Source organism: Belonocnema kinseyi, chromosome 9 (genome assembly GCF_010883055.1).
Source record: "Belonocnema kinseyi isolate 2016_QV_RU_SX_M_011 chromosome 9, B_treatae_v1, whole genome shotgun sequence".
NCBI lineage: Eukaryota > Metazoa > Arthropoda > Insecta > Hymenoptera > Cynipidae > Belonocnema > Belonocnema kinseyi.
In genome coordinates, this window is record NC_046665.1 from 34,625,848 (window position 1) to 34,646,226 (window position 20,379).

Here is a 20,379-nt window from a genome sequence, read left to right on the forward strand (position 1 = left end):
TTCAAACTGACTTTTGATACTTAAACATTCTTTCCATTTTTCTGAATCATAGGTAAAAAATACAAATTCAAATGATTAGCTACTATTTCTAAATGCCCAGGATCAAGACTGTACTCAGTTTGCATGAAACTTAACAAACCTTGCACGTCAGTACTCTCATTGGCAATGAGAAAATCACAAAGGACCTTCTTACCTACCTTGAGAGTATCCATTTTTTTTAGAAATAATACTACAAACACTTAAAATGTACAAATCTGCAGAAGATATTTTAAAATGACGCCAAAAGCAAATATTAAAGATAATTTCAACGCAGCCTCGATTAGGCCGATTAGGAGACTTGTTTGAACAGTTGTTATAAACAATCTATATTGTTTATTTTTGATAAAGCTTAAAGTATATAAATGGCTTTAAAGACAATTGTGAATCACTTTTGTTCAGAAAAATTAATTCAGCTATGAGAAAAACTCGTTTATAAAGAATTTGTTCATAGAAATTGTTTATAATAATTAAGTTGAATATTATTAAAATGAATTATGTTCTATGCATGCATGCGTAATAATTCCGGCTGATAGTGAGTTTCTATCTGAATTTTTTCTTGAGATAAAAATTCACAAAGCTAAAATGGTCAATTTTGTCACTATATTTGTTTCTATATTGTTGCTCTGTAAAAAATTTTAAAAAAGCAAATCACAATTCTCTTAAAAATTAATTGCTGAGCATTTCTAAAAAAAACTTTTAAATCGGTTAAGAAATACGACCTGTGGGCGATTATGAACAGTAAATTCCTATTCCAGACCACTGTGTGACGGTTGACAATAACAAATGAAATAATATTTGAAGTTGAATCTCAGGTTGTGATGTCCTGCCTTGGTAATTGGAATCAATAAATGTGGGTGGAGTTAAATGATTAGATCTTGCTTTGATTATTTAATAAACTATTTTAATTAATCGAAAATTGAATAGCTGACATCTTATTGTGGCTGTCAAATAAAATGGTCGATTAAGTGAAGGTCTTACCCCGGTTTCGACCGTTTTAATAAATTAAAACTTTGAAAAGTTTTCGATGTTAGGTCTCGCCCTGATTACTGTCGAAATAATTTATTAATATCCTTTTTTAAATTAAGCGAATAAAATTATAGATCTTATTCTCAATCAATTATTCAATGCAATTCAAAGTAGCTTGTGTTCTTGTTCTGCTTATTTTGAAATCGATTAAATTAAAATTTATATTGAATCAGAGATATTTCTGATCAATTTAATTAAAAATAAAAACTCAACTTTGTCGACTAGAATAGGACATAGCCTACCTTTTGACTGTGAATTGGCTATTTTGAGGTCGATTGTTACGGATTAATAATTTCCCTGTTTTAATTGAATTTAGCAGTTTATGAGCTAACTCAAGGGTTCATCATAATTTCAATTGAAATCAAATTGAAATTTATTCCGTTGACCAAATACTGGATTACACTCGGTTCAACATTGAGATTACCTTTGACCGGTAATGTTCCATTAATCTACCAAGAGAAAACCTAATAGAGCTCAATCTCAAAGAGCTATCGAAGAAGGCGCGTTGGTGCTCTCCGACGAAACAAATACAGAAAATAATAACGACACATTAACTAACCGCAACATGACCGAGACAGACACAGGGGTTCAGGCCCCGCCCAATATTGAGCCAATTGACACCCCTGACACCGGATTTCTATTCGGTGCAGGAAGAGGGCGGGGAAGGGGTTCAAGCGCGGCGACCCCTACTCGACCCGGATCTGTGAATGTCAGTCAAGATCAGAATTATAGCGTATTAGAACGCAAATAAGAAATTTTGACCTCACGGTTCGACGAGGTAATATCTCACCAAAGCACATTGTTGGAGAGGCTATGGTCGCCGAGCCAGGGTCAGATTGAACAACATCACATCGTCAACCGTGAAAATTCCCCCTCTCATATTCAGCGCAGTCAAAGATCTGAAGAGGGAGGAATTTTGCCAAGCTTACTTGTAAATAAAAATTATCCAAATTATTTCGTGGATAACGAATCAAATTCAGACGTTATTCGGGATCATCTTCGCCGTGATTTGAATCCGACTCTTATACACCTCCGTTCCGATTCGGGAGCTTATGCTCATTTCGACGGAATTCGTGACGCAACTGGGACTTCAGGACTCGCGCCGAGGCTCGACCCGCCGACCGAAAGGGAGGAAATGGGCTCGGTGGAAAGGGAACTCAGGCACGTGCGTTTTGAGAATGAGAGACCAACGTTTCGGTCAAGAGTCCCAACTGTGGATTCTCAATTTCCTCGCCACAGTAACTTTTCACATGATAGAAACGTGAATGATTCCGGTTTGGATTGTCAAAACATAGGACCTCGACTAATTAGGGTCGTGCTCGGCGAATCAAATGCCAAAAGGCATTCCGAAAATGATCAAGTAGCAGACTTTCATGCTTTTCAACGAAGGGTGATCGCGAACCATAAACAAGAACTTAAAGTTCAAAATTCCAAAACAATGACGGGACAGAGACTTGATGAAATTTTAGACAAGTTCCGAGGCAGGTCTAGTCAATCGAAAACAACAAATAGAATTGAGGACCAGCCCCCCGCCGACGTACAAACTAAACCGGAAGGAACAAGACCACCATGCTTTAACTGTGCGAAGTTAGGATATTTCTTGTGTTATTGTACGTCAGAACCGCAAATAGTTTATTGTCTTTGTCGTGAAGCGGGGTGGTCTTCAGTGACCCAAATCCGCTCGAGTTGCGTGTACTGAATGAGGTCCCTATTGATTCGGAAGAATCTGATGATGAAGTGGAGCATGTCTTACATGCCAAGCAGGAGGAATTGACTGAGGAAATTATCGCCTCATTGTCATTTTTGGACGAGGATCCCGAGAACGACAGCGTCAATTTAGTCACTACTAGAGGAAGGCCGGATTCTTTTAGAACCTTATTTCCATCTCGGCTGCCCCCACACGTCATCCATCGGCTAGCACGAAGAAAAATATATCGTCCTGGTAACGCGATTCAAGAACCAAAGAAGTCAATAAAAGTACATGTCGAAATTGATATTTTGGATGAGAAAATGCGAGGCATTAACGACAGTGGTAGTGGGAGATCATAACTTGGCGAGTCCAATTACGAACGCGTGAAACTATTCCAGAATCGGGAATTAAAAGCTGATCTGACTTCTCGTACAGACGTCCGCCTGGGAGATAAGTCGATTGTCAAAGGACTCGGCGGAGTGGGATTTGTCATTGACATAGGTAATGTCTATGGACCCCAATGGTGCAGTATCATGCCAGAATTGTCGGGAGATGTAATTCTCGGAATGGACTTTTGGTTGAATTTTTAGGTGCTGGTCGATCCGTTCTCACAAACTTGGACGTTGAGTGGTAGTAAATACCATTATCCGTAGCCGCACAGTACCACGACGCTGAATGACTTTCAGACGCTCTCAATTGACGAAACCGAACAATTGAGAAAATTCTTAGACACGGAATTCGATAAGTTTGACAAAGAGTCCACTGGCGAAACTCATTTAATCAAGCACGTCATTGAGTTGAGTGATACCACACGCATCGCCAGAAGCCGTATCGTCGAATGGAGATAATACCCAAATTTATCAGTGAAGAGGTCGATCGTTTTCTGGAAAAGGGGTATGTTTCATGGAGCAATAGCAAATGGGCATACCCGCCAGTAGTTGCTCCTAAAGCAGACGGCGGACTTAGGTTCTGTATAAATTATCGACCCCTTAACTAAAAAACAATCAAGCCCTCTTATCCTCTTCACAACGCGAGATCTATTTTGCCTCAACTCCATCAAACCAAGATAACTTCGACTCTTGACATGAGTGAAGCTTTTCATCAAATCCCTATGGATGAAGGGAGTCGAAAGTATACGGCATTTCCGGTAGAGGGGAAAAGATTGCTTGAGTGGAATAGGATGCATTATGGCTTAGCCGGCGCGCTTTCGACATTTCAGCAATTGATGGACCATCTGAAAAGAAGATATCAAGAGTTGATTTCCGAAAGGAAATGATCAAACAAATGGTGTGATCAGGTGTTCACATACCTGGATGACTGGATCATCGTCAGCCAGGATCTTAATGATCATATTTCCATTTGTCGTTGGTGTTCGAGGTTTTCAGGGAGATAAGACTGGTCTTGAATCGTGAAAAGAGTAGCTTCGCCTGCAAAGAAGTCAAATTGATCGAATATCTTGCGACGAATTCGGCATGAAACCAAACCCCAAGAAAATTCAGCCAATAATTGATTTTTAAGCCCCTAAGGATCAGAATCAATTGCGACAGTTTAATGTTCTTGTGAACTGGTATCATGGACATTTAAAGATCGCAGCCAGAATTTAGGGCCCTTTGAATAAATTGACATATCCAAAAGTTCCCTGGAGGACCGAGGTTGAACAGAAAGCATTTGTCAATGTCAAGAAAGCTCTTGTCGAGGCCCCTCGACTGTATGCACCAATTCCTGGACAACCGTTCATTTTGTACACCGATACTAGCGATTTTGATTTGTGTGCAATTCTGGTCAAAAGGATCCGGAAACGGGAATTGAGAATTTGTTTGAAGTTCTGAGTCGACCATGAGAGGCGCAGAGTTATATTATACAACTACAGAAAAAGAGTGCCTAGCAGTAGTTTTGTATGTCGAGAAACTAAGGTGCTATTTAGAAGATATGCCGTTCAAGGTCGTCACCGATGATCAAGCATTGCAATGGCTACATGGATTGAAAAATCCTATAGTTCTCCTTGCTAGATGGGCAATCTAACTTTATCAGCATGATATAACAGTTGAACATCGACGAGGGACCACAAATGAGGCTCCTGACGCACTCTCGCGCATGCTTAATGTTGACGTAGATCCGAATGGATGGGAAAGAGTCATCGAAGAGACCATCAAGAAACGAGTTTGTTGAACACGATTTGTGACCAGGATTGGTACGAAACCAAGTTTAAACTCGTCAAAGATCAACCAGACCGATTTTCCGAATGGAAAATCGAGGGTGAACATTTTATTTTATTATCGTCCTGATTACGAGAAGACTCTAATTGACGATGAGCACCCATGGAGAAAGGTTATCAAACGCTAAGACGTATCAACCGTCCTACGCGAGAATCACGATATTCCGCAAGCCGGACACGTGGGTCGTGATAAAACATTTGATAGAATTAACTAAAACTATTATTGGCCAGGAATAAGCCAAAATGTCAAATCCTTCGTCGAAGATTGCGAAATTTGTGTCAAAGTAAAGTATAATCAAAGACCGATTAAGAGACAATTAACCATAAGACCATAAATAAATAAAGACCATTAAATAAATTATCTATTATATTCTATTATCTATATTCTATTATATCTATTTTATATAATTATTAAAACGTTATTCCGTTTCGGAAATAGTCGTCATATTCTCACCTTGACGCTATGGTTTGAAGGGGGAGAGTGTAACAGGAAAATAACTTATCTACGCTATAGAACAATTAACATTACTCAAAATATATATCCGTAGACGTCAAGGTGAGAATTTTGTTTCGATGTCTTTCATAGCTTTAAAATCAAATTTAAATATAGTCGATAGATCAGATCTCTAACTGTCCCGCGGCTCAAACGTCGAACATGCGGCCTCAGGACCCTAGTGTGGATCATGCACGGTAGCTTCGCCAACACTTCGAACACTAGGTGGGCCGGAAGGTTTTTACTTTTCGTTAGACAGCCGATCGTGAGGGCAAAATTTGTATTGTAGTTCTCACGAGAAGTCGGTGTGCGGGCATTTTACGCCATAAAATTATTAATTCGACGAAATTCATAAACAGCCTTGGATCTGATTACACCAATTATTGTTCACCGACGAGAAATCAAAAGGAATCAAAATATACTGAATTGTCAAAGAAAATTTGAATAGAACTACTCATACTTTCAATTTAAGTAACCAAATCATCCATTAAAATTATGTATACCTTTGGAACTTTTGTGGCTTTTTCGCTTTTATTATTGGGTCATCCCAATGAACCCGCCTTGAAATCTTTAGTCTCTGCTTTGTATTAAGTCATGTGAAATTAAATGCTTTCCTTGCCGGTCGGGATTCGACTGAGCTGGCGTCGGACAAAAACATAATTAACTGTAAAATATAATTTAAAATTAGTTCTTGAAAAAAAGATCCTACTTCAACTTCACTCCATTGGGAATCGAACCACAAAACTTCTGATTTCCGGTCAGGTGCTTTTTCAATAAAGCTATTAGAGGGATCAGAATAAGAACTCTTAATTCAAGAAAATAACGCCAATTTTTAGCCAGGTGTTAATGGTACAAGTAATTATTTTTAAATTCATCTGCTATATCATAAGAGATTGTACCTTACCGACAGAAGATCAACCCTCCAAACCATGAAGACAGAAAATCTACACAACATCGATCAAGTTAAGAATCATTCAAAAATCAATAAATTAAACAAAATAACTATGTTACATTTTTTGTTATTTGTTTTGCTTTACTATGAGTTATGAATGGCGTTTGTAAAGTCGAACCTTATTTACAAAAACTACTCCCTGTAATGAAAAAAGTATTTTAAAAAGTATCAAATAAATGACTTGGCTATATTTTTTGCTATTTTTTTGCTTTCAAGTGTGATATGAAACACTTTTGTAAAATCAACCCTTATTTTAAAAAGCAACCCCCTTTTCTGCGAAAACGAATTTTAAAAAATGAAACTATCAAGATGGAAAACAATTATAAAACATGAAGGCGGTATTTTTAAATTATAACTAAGAAGCATAATTATTGTTTACCCCTTATTGTTACATAAACAACCCCCGTATTCTTGTCCGAATACAAACCTGCAGAATGAAGCTAAAAATTGTATACATTAACTGTTGGGAGTTTTTTCCATTTCATTTTTGTGCTCTTTCATTATTCTCCAATTTCATATCAATCGCTTTTGTAAAATTAACTCTTATATAAAAAAACAATACCCCTTAATGAAAACACTTATTGAAAAAAGTCAATATCTAAATAGCTAGAACTTACTTATAAAATAGTAACATGCTTTACCGCCGCAATGTATATCATTTTCCAGTCTATGTGTGTATATCCAGAAAATATAATTTAACTTTTTGGATGCACCTTTTAATGCCTTTAATTAACTTCCAGCGCGACAATTAGGTCTATCAAGCTGGCACCTCCGGAAACGAAATTCCCAAATTTATTTGTATTAGAATTTAGGGCTTTTTATGATCTTGAACGCAACAACAACCAATTTCCAAAAGTCACCCCTACTAAAAATAAAACTACTCCCTATTTAAAAACCTAAAATAAGAAAAAACAAAAAACAATAGATTTTGGGCTCCCGAATGCACGAAAAAATTCCCAAAACTACCCCTATTTTCAGAAACACCAACCCAATAGCATATACTTAAACCTCAATATTTGATTTTTGAAGAGCCCAAAAATCGGAGACTCCAATGATACTGTAAAATTTTCAAAAAGATTAATTTTCTACAATTTTATATGTACGTGGTAGAGAGGAGTTGATTTCAGATGTCAAGGGATGGAGCCTAAAAATCGAATTGGGTATTTTTGAGGAGTCCAAAAATCATAGATATAATTAGATATGATTAAATATTACTAAGATATGACTACGCAGATATAATATCTACGTAGTAGAAATAATCTATTTCGGAATTTTACAGCATTACTACCCAGGAAGAAATTTCAATAGATAAATTGACAGAAGCGTATGATTTTAGAGCAAAAATTTTTACGTGAATTAAAGTCTCGGACTCTGTGATCTAAAAGCATAGAATTCGATTCCTGAGATTGAAGGGACGTGGCCTAACGCCTGAAACTTTTAGATCTATGCTTTAAAAGCAAGGGTTCCGAGATCTTACTCCTGCGTTAAAGCGAAATAAAATCAAGAAGTAGTGCCGTAAAGGAACTTAAAACTTATCCCGCGTAGATTCTTTAAATTTGTGGGCTCTTCAAAAATACGAGCACCGATTTTTGGGCTTTAACCCTTAACGTTAAAAAACAGTCAGATCTTAACAGGCGATCATGACTTTGTCCAAAAATAATCTTGTTTAAATTTTACAGTGCTACTAGAATTTCTGCTTTCTGGGCTCTTCAAAAACACCAAAAACGATTTTTCGGCTCCAACCTATCTTAACAGGCAATTATGACTTTGTCCAAAAAAAAATATTTTTTAAATTTCACAGTGTTATTAGAGTCTCTGCTTTTGGGCACTTCAAAAACACCAAAAATTATTTTTGGGCTCGAAACCTTAACGTTAAAAACTGCCAGATCTTAACAAGCAATTATGACTTTATCCAAAAATAATATTTTTCCTAATTATACAGTGTTACTAGTGTCTTTGATTTTTGGGCTCATCAGGCATAACATCTCCGATTTTTTGACTCCAACCCTTAACGTATCAAATCAACCCCCCTCTAACCCGTCGATAAAAAATTGTAAATAAATAATCTTTTTGAGAATTTTTTAGTGTCAATGGAGGCTCTGATTTTTAGGCTCCTCGAAAATACCCTTTCTGATTCTTGGCTCCAACCCTTTACAATCTTAAATCAACCCCTCTCTACCACGTGGATATAAAATTGTAAAAACTTAATATCTTGGAGAATTTTCCAGTGTCAATGGAATCTATGATTTTTGGGCTCCTCGAAAATACCTGTCCTGATTTTTGGGCTCCAATCCTTAAATCAACCCTCTCTACCACGCAGATATGAAATTGCAAAAAAATAATCTTTTTGATAATTTTCCAGTGTCAATGGAGTCTCTGATTTTTGGGCTCCTCGATGATACCCTCTCCGATTATTGGACTCTAACCCTTAACGTCTAAAATCAACCCCTCTCCACCACGTAGATATAAAGCTGTAAAAAAATAATCTTTTTGGGAATTTTCCATAGTCAATGGAGTCTCTTTCCCTTTCCAATTCTTGGCTCCAACCCTTTACAGTCTAAAATCAACCCCTCCCTACCACGTAGATATGAAATTGTGAAAAAATAATCTTTTTGGTAATTTTCCAGTGTGAATAGAGTATCTGATTTTTGGGCTCCACAAAAATACCCTTTCCGATTTTTTGATCTAACCCTTAACGTCTAAAATCAACCGCTCTCTGCCACGTAGATATAAAGTTGTAAAAAAAATCTTTTTGAGAAGCCCAAAATCTGGTGTTTTTTGTTTTTTCCGAATTTAGGTTTTTAAATTGGGGGTAGTTTTACTTTTAGTAGGGATGGTTTTTGGAAATCGATTGTTGTTGCGTTCAAGATCATAAAAAAGCCCTGAATTTTGATACAAAGAAATTTGGGAATTTCGTTTCTAGAGGTGTTAGCTTGATAGACCTAATTGTCGCGGTGGAAGTTAATTAAAGGCATTAAAAGGTGCATCGAAAAAGTTAAATTATATTTTTTTAATATACACACGTAGACTGAAAAGTGATATATGTTGAAAACGAGAAGAGAAAAGGCTATTTTTAAGACCCTTATTTCCGGCTATTTAATTCAAATGACAAAATGTTGAGAAAATGTCCGGACCTTTTAACTTAGAAAAGAGTGAAGAAATCTCAGTCCTCACCAATTTTAGCGCTGTTAAAACAAATATGAAAGAGAAAAATTTCAAAAGATTGTATCACTGCTGTGCGTAATTGTTTTGAAGACAATTCTAACAGTAGATTAGGAGCAGGAAAAAAGGAATTCGTGATGAGAAGGAGAATAAGAAAACAAAAGATTTAGATTTATTGCTGGGTTTTCACAAGAAATTCATCAGCAAATCCACGTTCAGAATAAGTTATGTTATCATACAATAGCCATCAAAAATAGAACAGTGAACACTGCTTATCCAGACCGTGTCAAAAGCGTATCAAAAAAACTCCCGTTTGCAAAGAATTTGACGAAAACAAACCCTTGCATTTTCAAAAGTGAATATCTGAAAAACACGAATTTGTAAACCGCTAGGGTAAAACATCACAACATTTAACAAAATACCTGAAAAAGGCGTTGATTGTCGAGCCACGTCAACTCATAAAAAAACTACAAGAGAATCTAGATCAATTTTTTCCCATGAAACAAACATTGTTCACCAATTTAATGCAATACATGATATAACTGTTGTAGTCTAGTTAAAAAATACGACTGAGTCGTATTGCACAGCTTACTCAAACACATCTCATTTTCCAGCTGCTACTTGGACACACTTGCAGCCCATTTTAAAAGCACTGTCCCCCAAAATCACGTGCTTTCACTTCCTAAGCGATTGAATCGTAGCCCCATATCGTAACGAAACCATTTTTTCCACCAGAGCTCCGATATAACAACATTTTAGGGGGTTGCCTCGCACTGGCCATGGTTGCAAATTGGAGCATTGAAACCTAAACACTGGTAATACTGCCCGCTTTTATCGCTCCCCTATTGTCGGCGAAGCATTGCTGACACTGTGTGCGTGCTTAGAAACTGTGTGGGGAAGCAATTCTAAGAACTGGTGAATCGGTCCCTCTTCTATCGGAGCCCTGGCGTATATGCTAGCTACAATCTATAAAAATTCGTAAAAGCTTTTCAGAAAATGACTGATGAGATTGAAAAGGAAGAATTTAATGCAAAGACTTGCAGTGGCATCCTCAAAGTACGTCAGGTGACTCAAAACGTTCGTTTAGCAATACTGACAATGAGAAGTTTGAGCTGTTTCTGTGATTCTGATACGTGCTAACATTTTAAAATAAGAAGCTTGACATTAAGAGAGCACCAAACTCACAGACGAAGATGTTTACACTGATTCTGAATGTAAAAATGACAGGAGATTTACGAATTTTTATGTACTTTCTAAACAGCAATACAACTGCGGTGATTATCTACTGGTGAAGTTTCCTGGCAAAAATGTCGCATATCGCTAGGTGGGTCTTATAAATAAGGTTTATGAAGAAGAAAGTAAATTGACTGTCACCTTTATGAAACTCTGGGATTAAGAGCACGTGATACTTAGAAAATTGTCGATTTTACCAGGCTTAGGTTCCACCGGCTTTTTTTCTAAAATAATAAATATTTTGTCTTCAAAATTTGGGAAATGATAGCGAACACGCTAACGGACGTCCCCACACACTTGTTTTGTAGGTTAACTTAAAAAAGTTTTAATTTAGCAAAATGTGATTAATTTGCATAACGCTTAGTAAATAGTATCGATTTTTTCAGTGTTAGATTCCCCGGCTTTTTTCCTAGGATAAGAAATATTTTGCCTTCAAATTCTGAGAAATGATAGCGAACATGCTAATGGACGTCTCCGCACACTTTTTGGTGTGTTTTTTTATTCAAACATTTTTGATATTGCTTACAACGTGCGTGTATATTTCGAGGTTATGTGTGTTGCAATTCACCCGAGCGTTACTTCCAAACTACGCAATATTTTTCGACGAAAACTTTGGACTTACTAATAAATATAGTAACTAATATCCCAGAACTAACCTTGTTTGCTGGCAATTAAGAAAGTTTATTTCATAAATGATAAAACGGCGTAACCTCAAAATAATGCATATGCATAACATTTTTATTTAGCTCAATAAATTTTTTTGTTATTATTTCTCAAGAAAAAGTCTGGGGACGTCCGTTATGATATTTTATAGCATCTCCGAATTCAGCTTTAAAAAATTGTTATTTTTGTGGAAAAAAATCCGGGGAAACTGTAAGTATCACATGCCCTTAAAAGAGTCAAATGTTTAGGTTTAATTACAAAGATGCCTCCAACGTAGCTTACAAACAAATTGAAGAGAAGTTACCTAGTCCCAATTTTTGGATGAAAAGGGATAGAGTATTTTATAAAGTCAAGTTACCTATAAATGTGTTTGATAAATAATTTAAGGTAAGATTTATTGAGAAATTAATATTCCTTTTTAAAAATGTGTTTTTTTTCTTCTTTGAGGCTTTTGGCTATTTTTGCTTTTTGCTATTATCTTGAACTTCTATATTAATAAAAAGAAAAATAACTAAATTTGTTTGTAATAATTACAATACTATACGCCAGAATTTTAACATGGCGGGTTGAGAGGGGAAAGGTGCACCGGTTGGCCCCCTCCTTGATTCCTCCCTAGATCCTCTCATGATTAGAAGCTGTACGAACTCAAACATTTACATTGTGATAATATAAACTGCGTAAACCGACTTGCGGAAATAGTTACCTTGGAATAAATAATTCTGAAGAAAATAATAATCTTATTAATTATGCGTAAAATGTTATATACATATGATTCCACAAACCTAGAGTACTATTAAATAAAAATTGTATTGAAATTACACAATTTCTATTCAATCTAGCTCCGAATTTCTCCTTTATCGACAAAGAAGTGACAGAATTTCATAATCCATTATACAATAATTTGTCAAGTGTTAAAGTTTATAACAAATTATTGCGGGATATTTATAATTATAACAATGCAAACATTAAATTATTCTATACCATAGCGCTTTTATTATTCCTGGCGTATTTTGGCAAACCCACAAGCTTTTAAGAAAGAGAATTTTCTCTTTTTTTGATACTTTTTATGACCTTTTTTGCAGATTGATTAACTACTCAATTTGATTTCCACAAAATATTTATTGGCATCAGTACAATCAGAGTACGTGAAATTTCGCCAGTTATAATTTAAGCAATCGCAGATAAGAACAAGTTGATTCTGACGCTTATATCAAAATTTAATTTTCCGCAATTGAAAGTACACTGACCACAATTAGTACAATTGCCTATTATATCCAACTGGACTTGCAACGTAAATTTTATTAAATTGACTTAAAAAATAGTAAATTAATTAAATATTTGATTGATTGTTCTATTTTCATAGTAAATTGTACTATGTTCAATTAGAAATGCTAGTTTTCTTCAATGTACCCGAAGCTGTGGCGGATCTACGGAACAGGCAGCGTAGGCTGCTGTCTAGGACGACTACATTTTAGGGGCGAAAAAGTTTCGAACGTTGATTCCAGATGAAGCATAATCATAATAATCATACATTTTTATCAATAATTTATCAATACTTTATCAATAAGTGGCAATTTCGCTACTGTCTAGGGCAGCGATTCCCAAACTTTTTATGCACCTTCTGGGGAGCAGCAAGGCCGCCACCCTCACATTTTTTCAAAATACCCTGCCGCCAAGGGGAGACACTTAACTGCTTCACTGCTTGACACACCATGTTTCACGCGAGAGAATTAGAACCGGTTGAGAAAAATTAAAATGTGTTAATATCTTAATAAATTGAATTTTAATTAGTTGAATCAATTTCCTAATCTAATTTTAAGCAAATGAAAAGAAAGTTGATCAAAATCGGTTAATATCTTTAATACCAGTTGACAGTTCTTGTAATTTTGCGTGTTCTTAACGATATAGTTAATTACCCGAAATGTTAACCGATTTTCATCAACTTTTTTTCCATTTTCTTAAAATTACATAAGGAAAATGATTCAGATAATTAGAATTGAATTTAGCCATATCTTTAGGATTTTAGTTATTAAAACAGCTTTAAATCCCATGACAATGAAATGGTCCTCATAGCGGGGGGGGGGGGCTGCCGAGTGGCTGGGCCCGGGGTGGCTTCCCCCTCAGGGGCTGACCGGCCCGGGGTGACATCCCCCTGCCGGCGGCAGCCTCATCAGCCGGCGGCACTAGTTTGGGAATCGCTGGTCTAGGGTAGCGATTCCCAAACTGCTACCCTGGATAGGGTGGCTACCCGGCCGTAGGGGAATGCCTCCCCGGGCCGGGTAGCTCGGTAGGCTCCAAGGCAGGGTCCCCGCTGTGAGCATGGAACTACTTTTGTTAACCTAGCATAAATGTCTTTCATTGTTCTGAGATTGAGACCTGTTACAATAACTAAAGTTATAAAGGTATGGCACAATTAAATTTAAATGAGCTGAATCAATTTCGTGATATCATTTTAGAAATATGGAAAAAAAGTTCATAAAAATCGGTCAATATTTTCACTAAATCTGTCCAAGAAAATATATTACTGGACCACTTTGCAGCGCAACAAAAGTGCAATAACTTTTGAATTTATAAACCGATTTCTTTCTATCTTTTTCTAATGTTCTCGTCATAATCCAGAAAATCGAACGCTGCTATTAAAATTCGCTAATGAATATTTTAGTAAATTTTCCATTTTTCCTAAACGGCTCTAATTTTCTTAAAATTGGAAGGTCGAGCGCAACCAGCCAGCTCATGCCCGCATCACAGACTGCCAAGTGTCCCCCCTTGGGTTTAAGTATTATGAAAAAAATTTGAGGGTGACGGCCCTTCCGCTCCCCAGAAAGAGCGAAAAAAAATTGGGAATCACTGGTCTAGGGCAGAGGTCTCCACAATCCACAGGTGCAGCTTGACCCAGGATCGCTCGACCTTTCTCAAGATCTACCAATTTTTTATCGACGGGAAACTGAGAGGAAATTTATGACCCCTCAAAAAACATCCCAGTTGGAAGGGCTCAGAGAACCCTTTTTTCTGGTATAACTTGACGGGCCTTGAAATACAAAGAATTTTATTTAAAATATTTGAACTAAGCAATGGCTGATAACTGTTCACAAATAAAAGTTTTCAACACTAATAATGATATATAATTTTTTTAAATAATAATAAAAATAAGTGGTCAAAATAAATTCAAACCGTTCAAAATTCAAAAATTTTTAAAATTGCCAATCTGTAAATTTTAGATTTTTTAATTATTATTACATTTAAAAAAAAATTTAATTCCACAAATTTTTCTAGAATAAAAAAAATAATTTTAATAATAAAATTAATTTTTTCATCATTTTTACCGTTTAGAATGTAATTTTTTAAAATTATAAACATTTAAAATTGAATCATTTGAAAAATGACTTTTAAAATAAAAAGTCATTTTTAATTTTTAATAGAAAAGTTTTGAAACACGCTATCACAACTGAAGAGGAAAAATCCTTTGCATTGGTATTAACAGATTGTAAAAATTGCAATTTACTTATTTTCTGTATACTTGTTAGATATAATAATTTAATTAATTATTTAGGTCCATTTAAGACATTTTTAAACTTTCAATATTGAAAAATTATTTATTATGAATTTAAAAATTGATTATGTTTTTAATATTAGGTAATAGAAACCCAAGGACGCACGAATTTCTTGCTACTTTTTAATATTTTACATTACTTTATTGTGATATAAGTTTGTAAGTAATTATAACAATTACTCAATTAGGATATACTTGGATAAATTTAAGTCTTAATTTGAAAACTAAATCCTAAATTATTTATAAACAAAACAATTTTCAGGGAATTTAAATTGCGAGTATACAAAATTACAATTGCATTTAATATTTCATTTAAAAAGATTAAAGTAACGAAAACTAAGCATTCATTCTTTTATTTCATAATTCTCAATTTTAGAGTAAAGTTTCGAATAGACAGAAGGGTCACGAGTTTAATGATACCCAGCGGCTCAAATCAGGTAAAAGATTTTGACAGTTCTGGGTCAAAACTGAGTGGATGCGACCTATTAACTGGGAATGCTATTAGATACAGGATTTACCTTTGGAGACCCCTGGTCTAGGACGGCAGATTGACCTAATCCGCCACTGATCCAAAACAAAAACTCGTTCACTTATTCTGGATGCATTTCTTGGCCTCATTCATAATGCGTTTTATGTCTGCTTTACAACTATTAATCTGGTTTCCACTGCAAAGCGCAGACTGTGAATAAATAAAATATTATTATTTATATTTATGCTACAGCTGCATAAACTAACCCTATTATAGGATTTTTTTCACTTTCATAATTATTTTATACAGGAGCTGATACTTAAAATTGTACAATTTGCATCAACAAGCAAAATCCGTAAAGTGTGTTCAGAAGTCAAAAAAAGATATACATAAATAAAAATAAGAGACAAACACGAGCTTAACCAAAAATCAAAAACCTTACACAATATAATGGTTTATGTTATCATTAAGATTCTAACGCATATGTTTTAGGCATATAGTATAAGATTTAGTTTTAGGATTATTTCCGCATTATTAGGATTCTAGCCTATTTTCCCTGCCCGGAAACCTAAAAAAGCCACTGCGCAAATAAACGATCCGAACAGCCGGGTTCTTTTTTTTAAATTTTGTATATACCTAATATAGAATATACATGTGAAGATATGTCGATTTTTATGAGACTTTGCAAGGCAAACGTACACTCTAAAGGGTGAAAACTAGCCTTCCAAACTTAGGGGCGGTTTTTAAATTGGAGGCATAATCGAGGGTATCATAAAGTAACTGATCTGAAAGGACTTCATATTTGATTCAACGCACTTCAAAACTTCTTAATTCTTTATTATGCCTGAAATTTGAAAACCACCTTTAAAGCATTTAGAGGTGGTTTTCGCCCTTTCGAGTGCACCTTTGCCGATGTGGAAAAACACGTTTCGATTACTTTCCATAGTTCTACAAGTGTGCAAAGTCCCATGAAAATCGGTAATTGACAGTTCCTTAGAGTTACTTCCTAGTCATTTTTAATTGCTCATCGATTTTTATAACTGGTACTCATTTAACGATATTTAATACAAAACTTATTGCGTAATTGTTTTTGTTTTACATTATATAAATAAGTGTGAAAAAACTGGTTCCACAGCATCTAAACTTTCTAGGAGTAAAATGTTTAAGGAAATTATATTTTCTATTACCTGCACAGCATCCTGTTTAAGACATTTCTGCAATTGTTTCGTGCTGTCAATAATACTACTGGTAACTTTGTCGGCATAAGTTTTCTGACAATCTGAAGTATCTTTTTTTTGTAGATTTGCAATATCAATGACGGCCTAAGTGACAAAGGAAGATGAATATACAAATTTTTTAGTCTTCGAAATGTTAAAATGTAAGTATTTCAAAGAATTGAAAATTATTTTCGTGAACTGACCTTGAGTTCATCAGCTCTTTCATAATAGTAGGACCGTAGTTGATTTACAGAGTTTACAAGTGAGGATTGCAGCTGATGGCCAACTACAATGTCTGTCTGTAAAGTTATAGAGAAATGATAAAAGAGTCTTGAAACATTATTTGACATTTTTAAATTTTACATTTCAATTCTAATATATATTTAATATAAATTATAATATAATATCTTTTAAAATATATAAATATAATACATCACATAAAGTTGTTGCTTGTTATAAAAAGAAGTAAAAAATGTGTGTCTGCTGCGTGTACGGCTCGTATGTTTGACCGACTTCAGTGTATATCTACAAGGACGTTAATTTGATTGCGTTCGGCGTACAGCACAATACTGTTTCTTTTTATCTGTCCGTTTTAGTTCAGAAGAAAGAGACAAAGTATTGCGTTTGAAGCCAAGCGCTGCCAAATTAACGTCCATGCAGATACAGTGTTAGGGCGGGCGTCTTAAATCCTAAAATTAAACCATATTTTAATTGCATTAATATTTAGATTTATTGTAATTATAATGAAAAATTAAAAAAACGCTATCTAGACTTAGGTTTTTTGCCTTTTTGGTATTTGTTTTCTTTTTGAAGTTCCACGTCACCTCTAGTCAATAAATTGTAACTTATCGAACCAAATGGTCTTTATCCACTTATCTTTCTCAGGTCTTCAAATATACTAGTAAGCCTCTTTGCCCTAGAGTTAAACTAAGCAATGTACACTTTTTGAGACTTTTGAACCATTATTATTTGTAGGCTTAGTAAGTATTAAACTTTGTCTCTGAATGTATTTTTCCTTAAAATTAATTCTCTGAACTGTTGCAATTATTAATTAAGATAGTACCGTCGATTAAAAGTTAGAATTATATTAAGCCAAGGCCCTCTTTTGCATTTCTATGAGTAAAACAATGTCAACTTCTCAGAGCTCATTTTATATGGATAACCTAATTCCAACTGGAGGAATGACGATTTATCAAAACATGTTTAGCCTTAAAAGACAACCATAGGTAAATTACTCGAATGTTAATAATGATTGAAGAATAACTCATTCAATTCCAGATAGACGATACAATAGAATAATATAAAGTGTCATTATGTTCAACTTTTTGCCTAAAATAGTCATTATAAATAGCTAAATTGCAAATATTTTGTGGGCATCGTATACTACAAATTTTAGAGAAAATTAATTTTTTGAATCTCATATTACTCCGCATCCAAAATAGATTTTCCATATGAGCTAAAATACATTAAAATTAATATTAAAATTTGTGTTAATATGTTCTTGATCACGAATTATTTTCGATCGATAAACTTTTTTCGGTATTTAACAAAATTGTAATACTAGAGTATAATATATGGTTAAACTTTGAACTTCATTTTGTCAGTTTTACAGTTTTGAGGGACAGTATAACTTTAGTGTGACGTGTATTTCCTTTTGACTCTTTGAATATCCTCGAACCTGCTTTATTTAGATTTTATTGTTATTATACTTTATTCCAGAATTTGTTATAAAAATAATGAGTCGTGTGTCCTCCACTGGTCTATTTAAAATAAATTTGTTGGTGCTAGAACAATTAAAATTGAATAATTTTTCGTAAAGATGCAAATTCACAATTCTTTTACAGTTTTCACTTTTTATCTGCCTTTTAAATTTTTTTGAGTTCTTATAGCCACAATCGAAATTTGTTATTCTATATGGGCCCAAAAACAGCAATTACTGACCCTTCTCCATTGAGAGAAAAATTGAAGAACTCTCTACGTTATATAACATTTCTTAAAATCGGCATTTTTATTTTACTTTGAGAAACTCACTCATATATAATTATATGTCTAACGAGTATAAGACTTTAATCTTATCAAGTTTTACGTCACAATTTTATTGTAGGCTTAGCAAATTATTTGTTCTGTATAACATTTTTCCGTAACAAAAATTTGTTCAAGGTTGACCTTGGGGGACGTGGATTCTATAAACTTAAAGAATGATTTTTGTGAAGTTTTTGCGCGTTATTTTTTTATTACATATTATTATTGTCTAAATGGGTAAAAACATCAGGACTCTTTTTTACCTTTTAAATTTTTTTTAATATGAAAAAGATTTTAAAAAGAATAGATAAAATATCGAATAAAAAAAATTTAACGTATAGAATTGATTGAGTTAGAAATTTGTATAATACAAAAATATATATTTATTAAAAAGAGACACTGCAAACATTTATAGATAAAAATAAATCTTTTTTCTTTTGATTCTCCTTTATTCATGTTTCCAGAGATATTTTTGTAATGAAAGTTTGTTACTTAATATAGTTTTTTAAACTTATAAACCAATTATATAATCAATAGCTTAGTGCAGAGACTTCAAAGCAGAGAAAACCTGTTTTATCTATTAATTATCCTCAAATTGGTTACCAAAGATTTTTAGTAATAAAAATTTGTCATTCGGTATTAATTGAGGATTTCATAACAAAGATCTTGTCACTCCGAAATTACGAATGAACAGTCAAATATTTTTCATGCGCTTGGATTATGGTCCCCACATTTCGAGACGATTAGCCCATCCCCTTTTCTAAATCCCCTGATTGTAACCATCTTAAAAATAAATATTAAAAATAAAATATCAATGTGCATGTTTGAAAGCAAAATAAAATAATTAAGACTCTTCAGTTCCGTTAAATTACCTTGCCAGTGATTTCTAGTAATACACATTTTTTAATATCTGTTAAATTTATTATCAAGTTAAATGGATAAATATCTGCAACATTTAAATGATGATTTCTAAAATTCAGGACGGAAATTTTTGCAGAACCTCTAAGAGATTATTTTTACGTTTTTCAGGGTTTATTATTCACTATTTCTTACCATACTACCCTACAGTTTAAGGAAATAAGATGTTTAGTCAATATCACGGACCAAAGGCATTATATTTAAATGTCCCGTATAGAAGAAAATACAAGGCTGAATAAAGATGGAAGTGAAGAACCGGCATTTATGAAATATTTTCCCATCATGAAAATAAATAAGTACGTGCAATTTCACTTTCGAATTTTGTTATATGTGGTCGCATTAATTTTGCAAACTTCTTATTGCTTTTTTATTTCTTCTTCATCCTGTACTTTAATTTGTTTTACTAGATTAACACTATGTACTACCATCAATAATTCTAGGTATTCTAGTTTTTTATAAAACTCAGTTGACCAAGCAAACATCAATTCAAGTTCACAGCTCAGTTAAAAATTTTGGCAGTGGCTCTATCGATCCTGAAATTTACGCATATATAAAATTATAAAATAATAATTACTGTTAATTCTGGATATTTCCTAATGTGAAGGTGTTATGTCAATTTTGAATTCATCACGTTCATCAAATCGTCACGTTTTGGGACCCCCTAAGTCAGAAAAAAAGTATTTTTCGAATGTGTCTGTATTATGTCTGGCTATATTATACTGTCTAGTTA

General features: G+C 34.1%; 1 protein-coding gene across 1 annotated transcript; it reads right to left on the reverse strand.

The window, feature by feature from the left end:
* Positions 1-15,327: 15,327 nt before the first annotated feature.
* On the reverse strand, positions 15,328-17,059 carry LOC117180471. The gene is made up of 3 exons (XM_033372970.1): positions 16,913-17,059; positions 16,680-16,814; positions 15,328-15,702 (listed from the first exon to the last, which is right to left on the reverse strand). The coding sequence occupies exons 1-3, from the start codon at positions 17,057-17,059 to the stop codon at positions 15,610-15,612; spliced, it is 375 nt and encodes a 124-aa protein (XP_033228861.1). The 3' UTR covers positions 15,328-15,609.
* Positions 17,060-20,379: the final 3,320 nt, after the last annotated feature.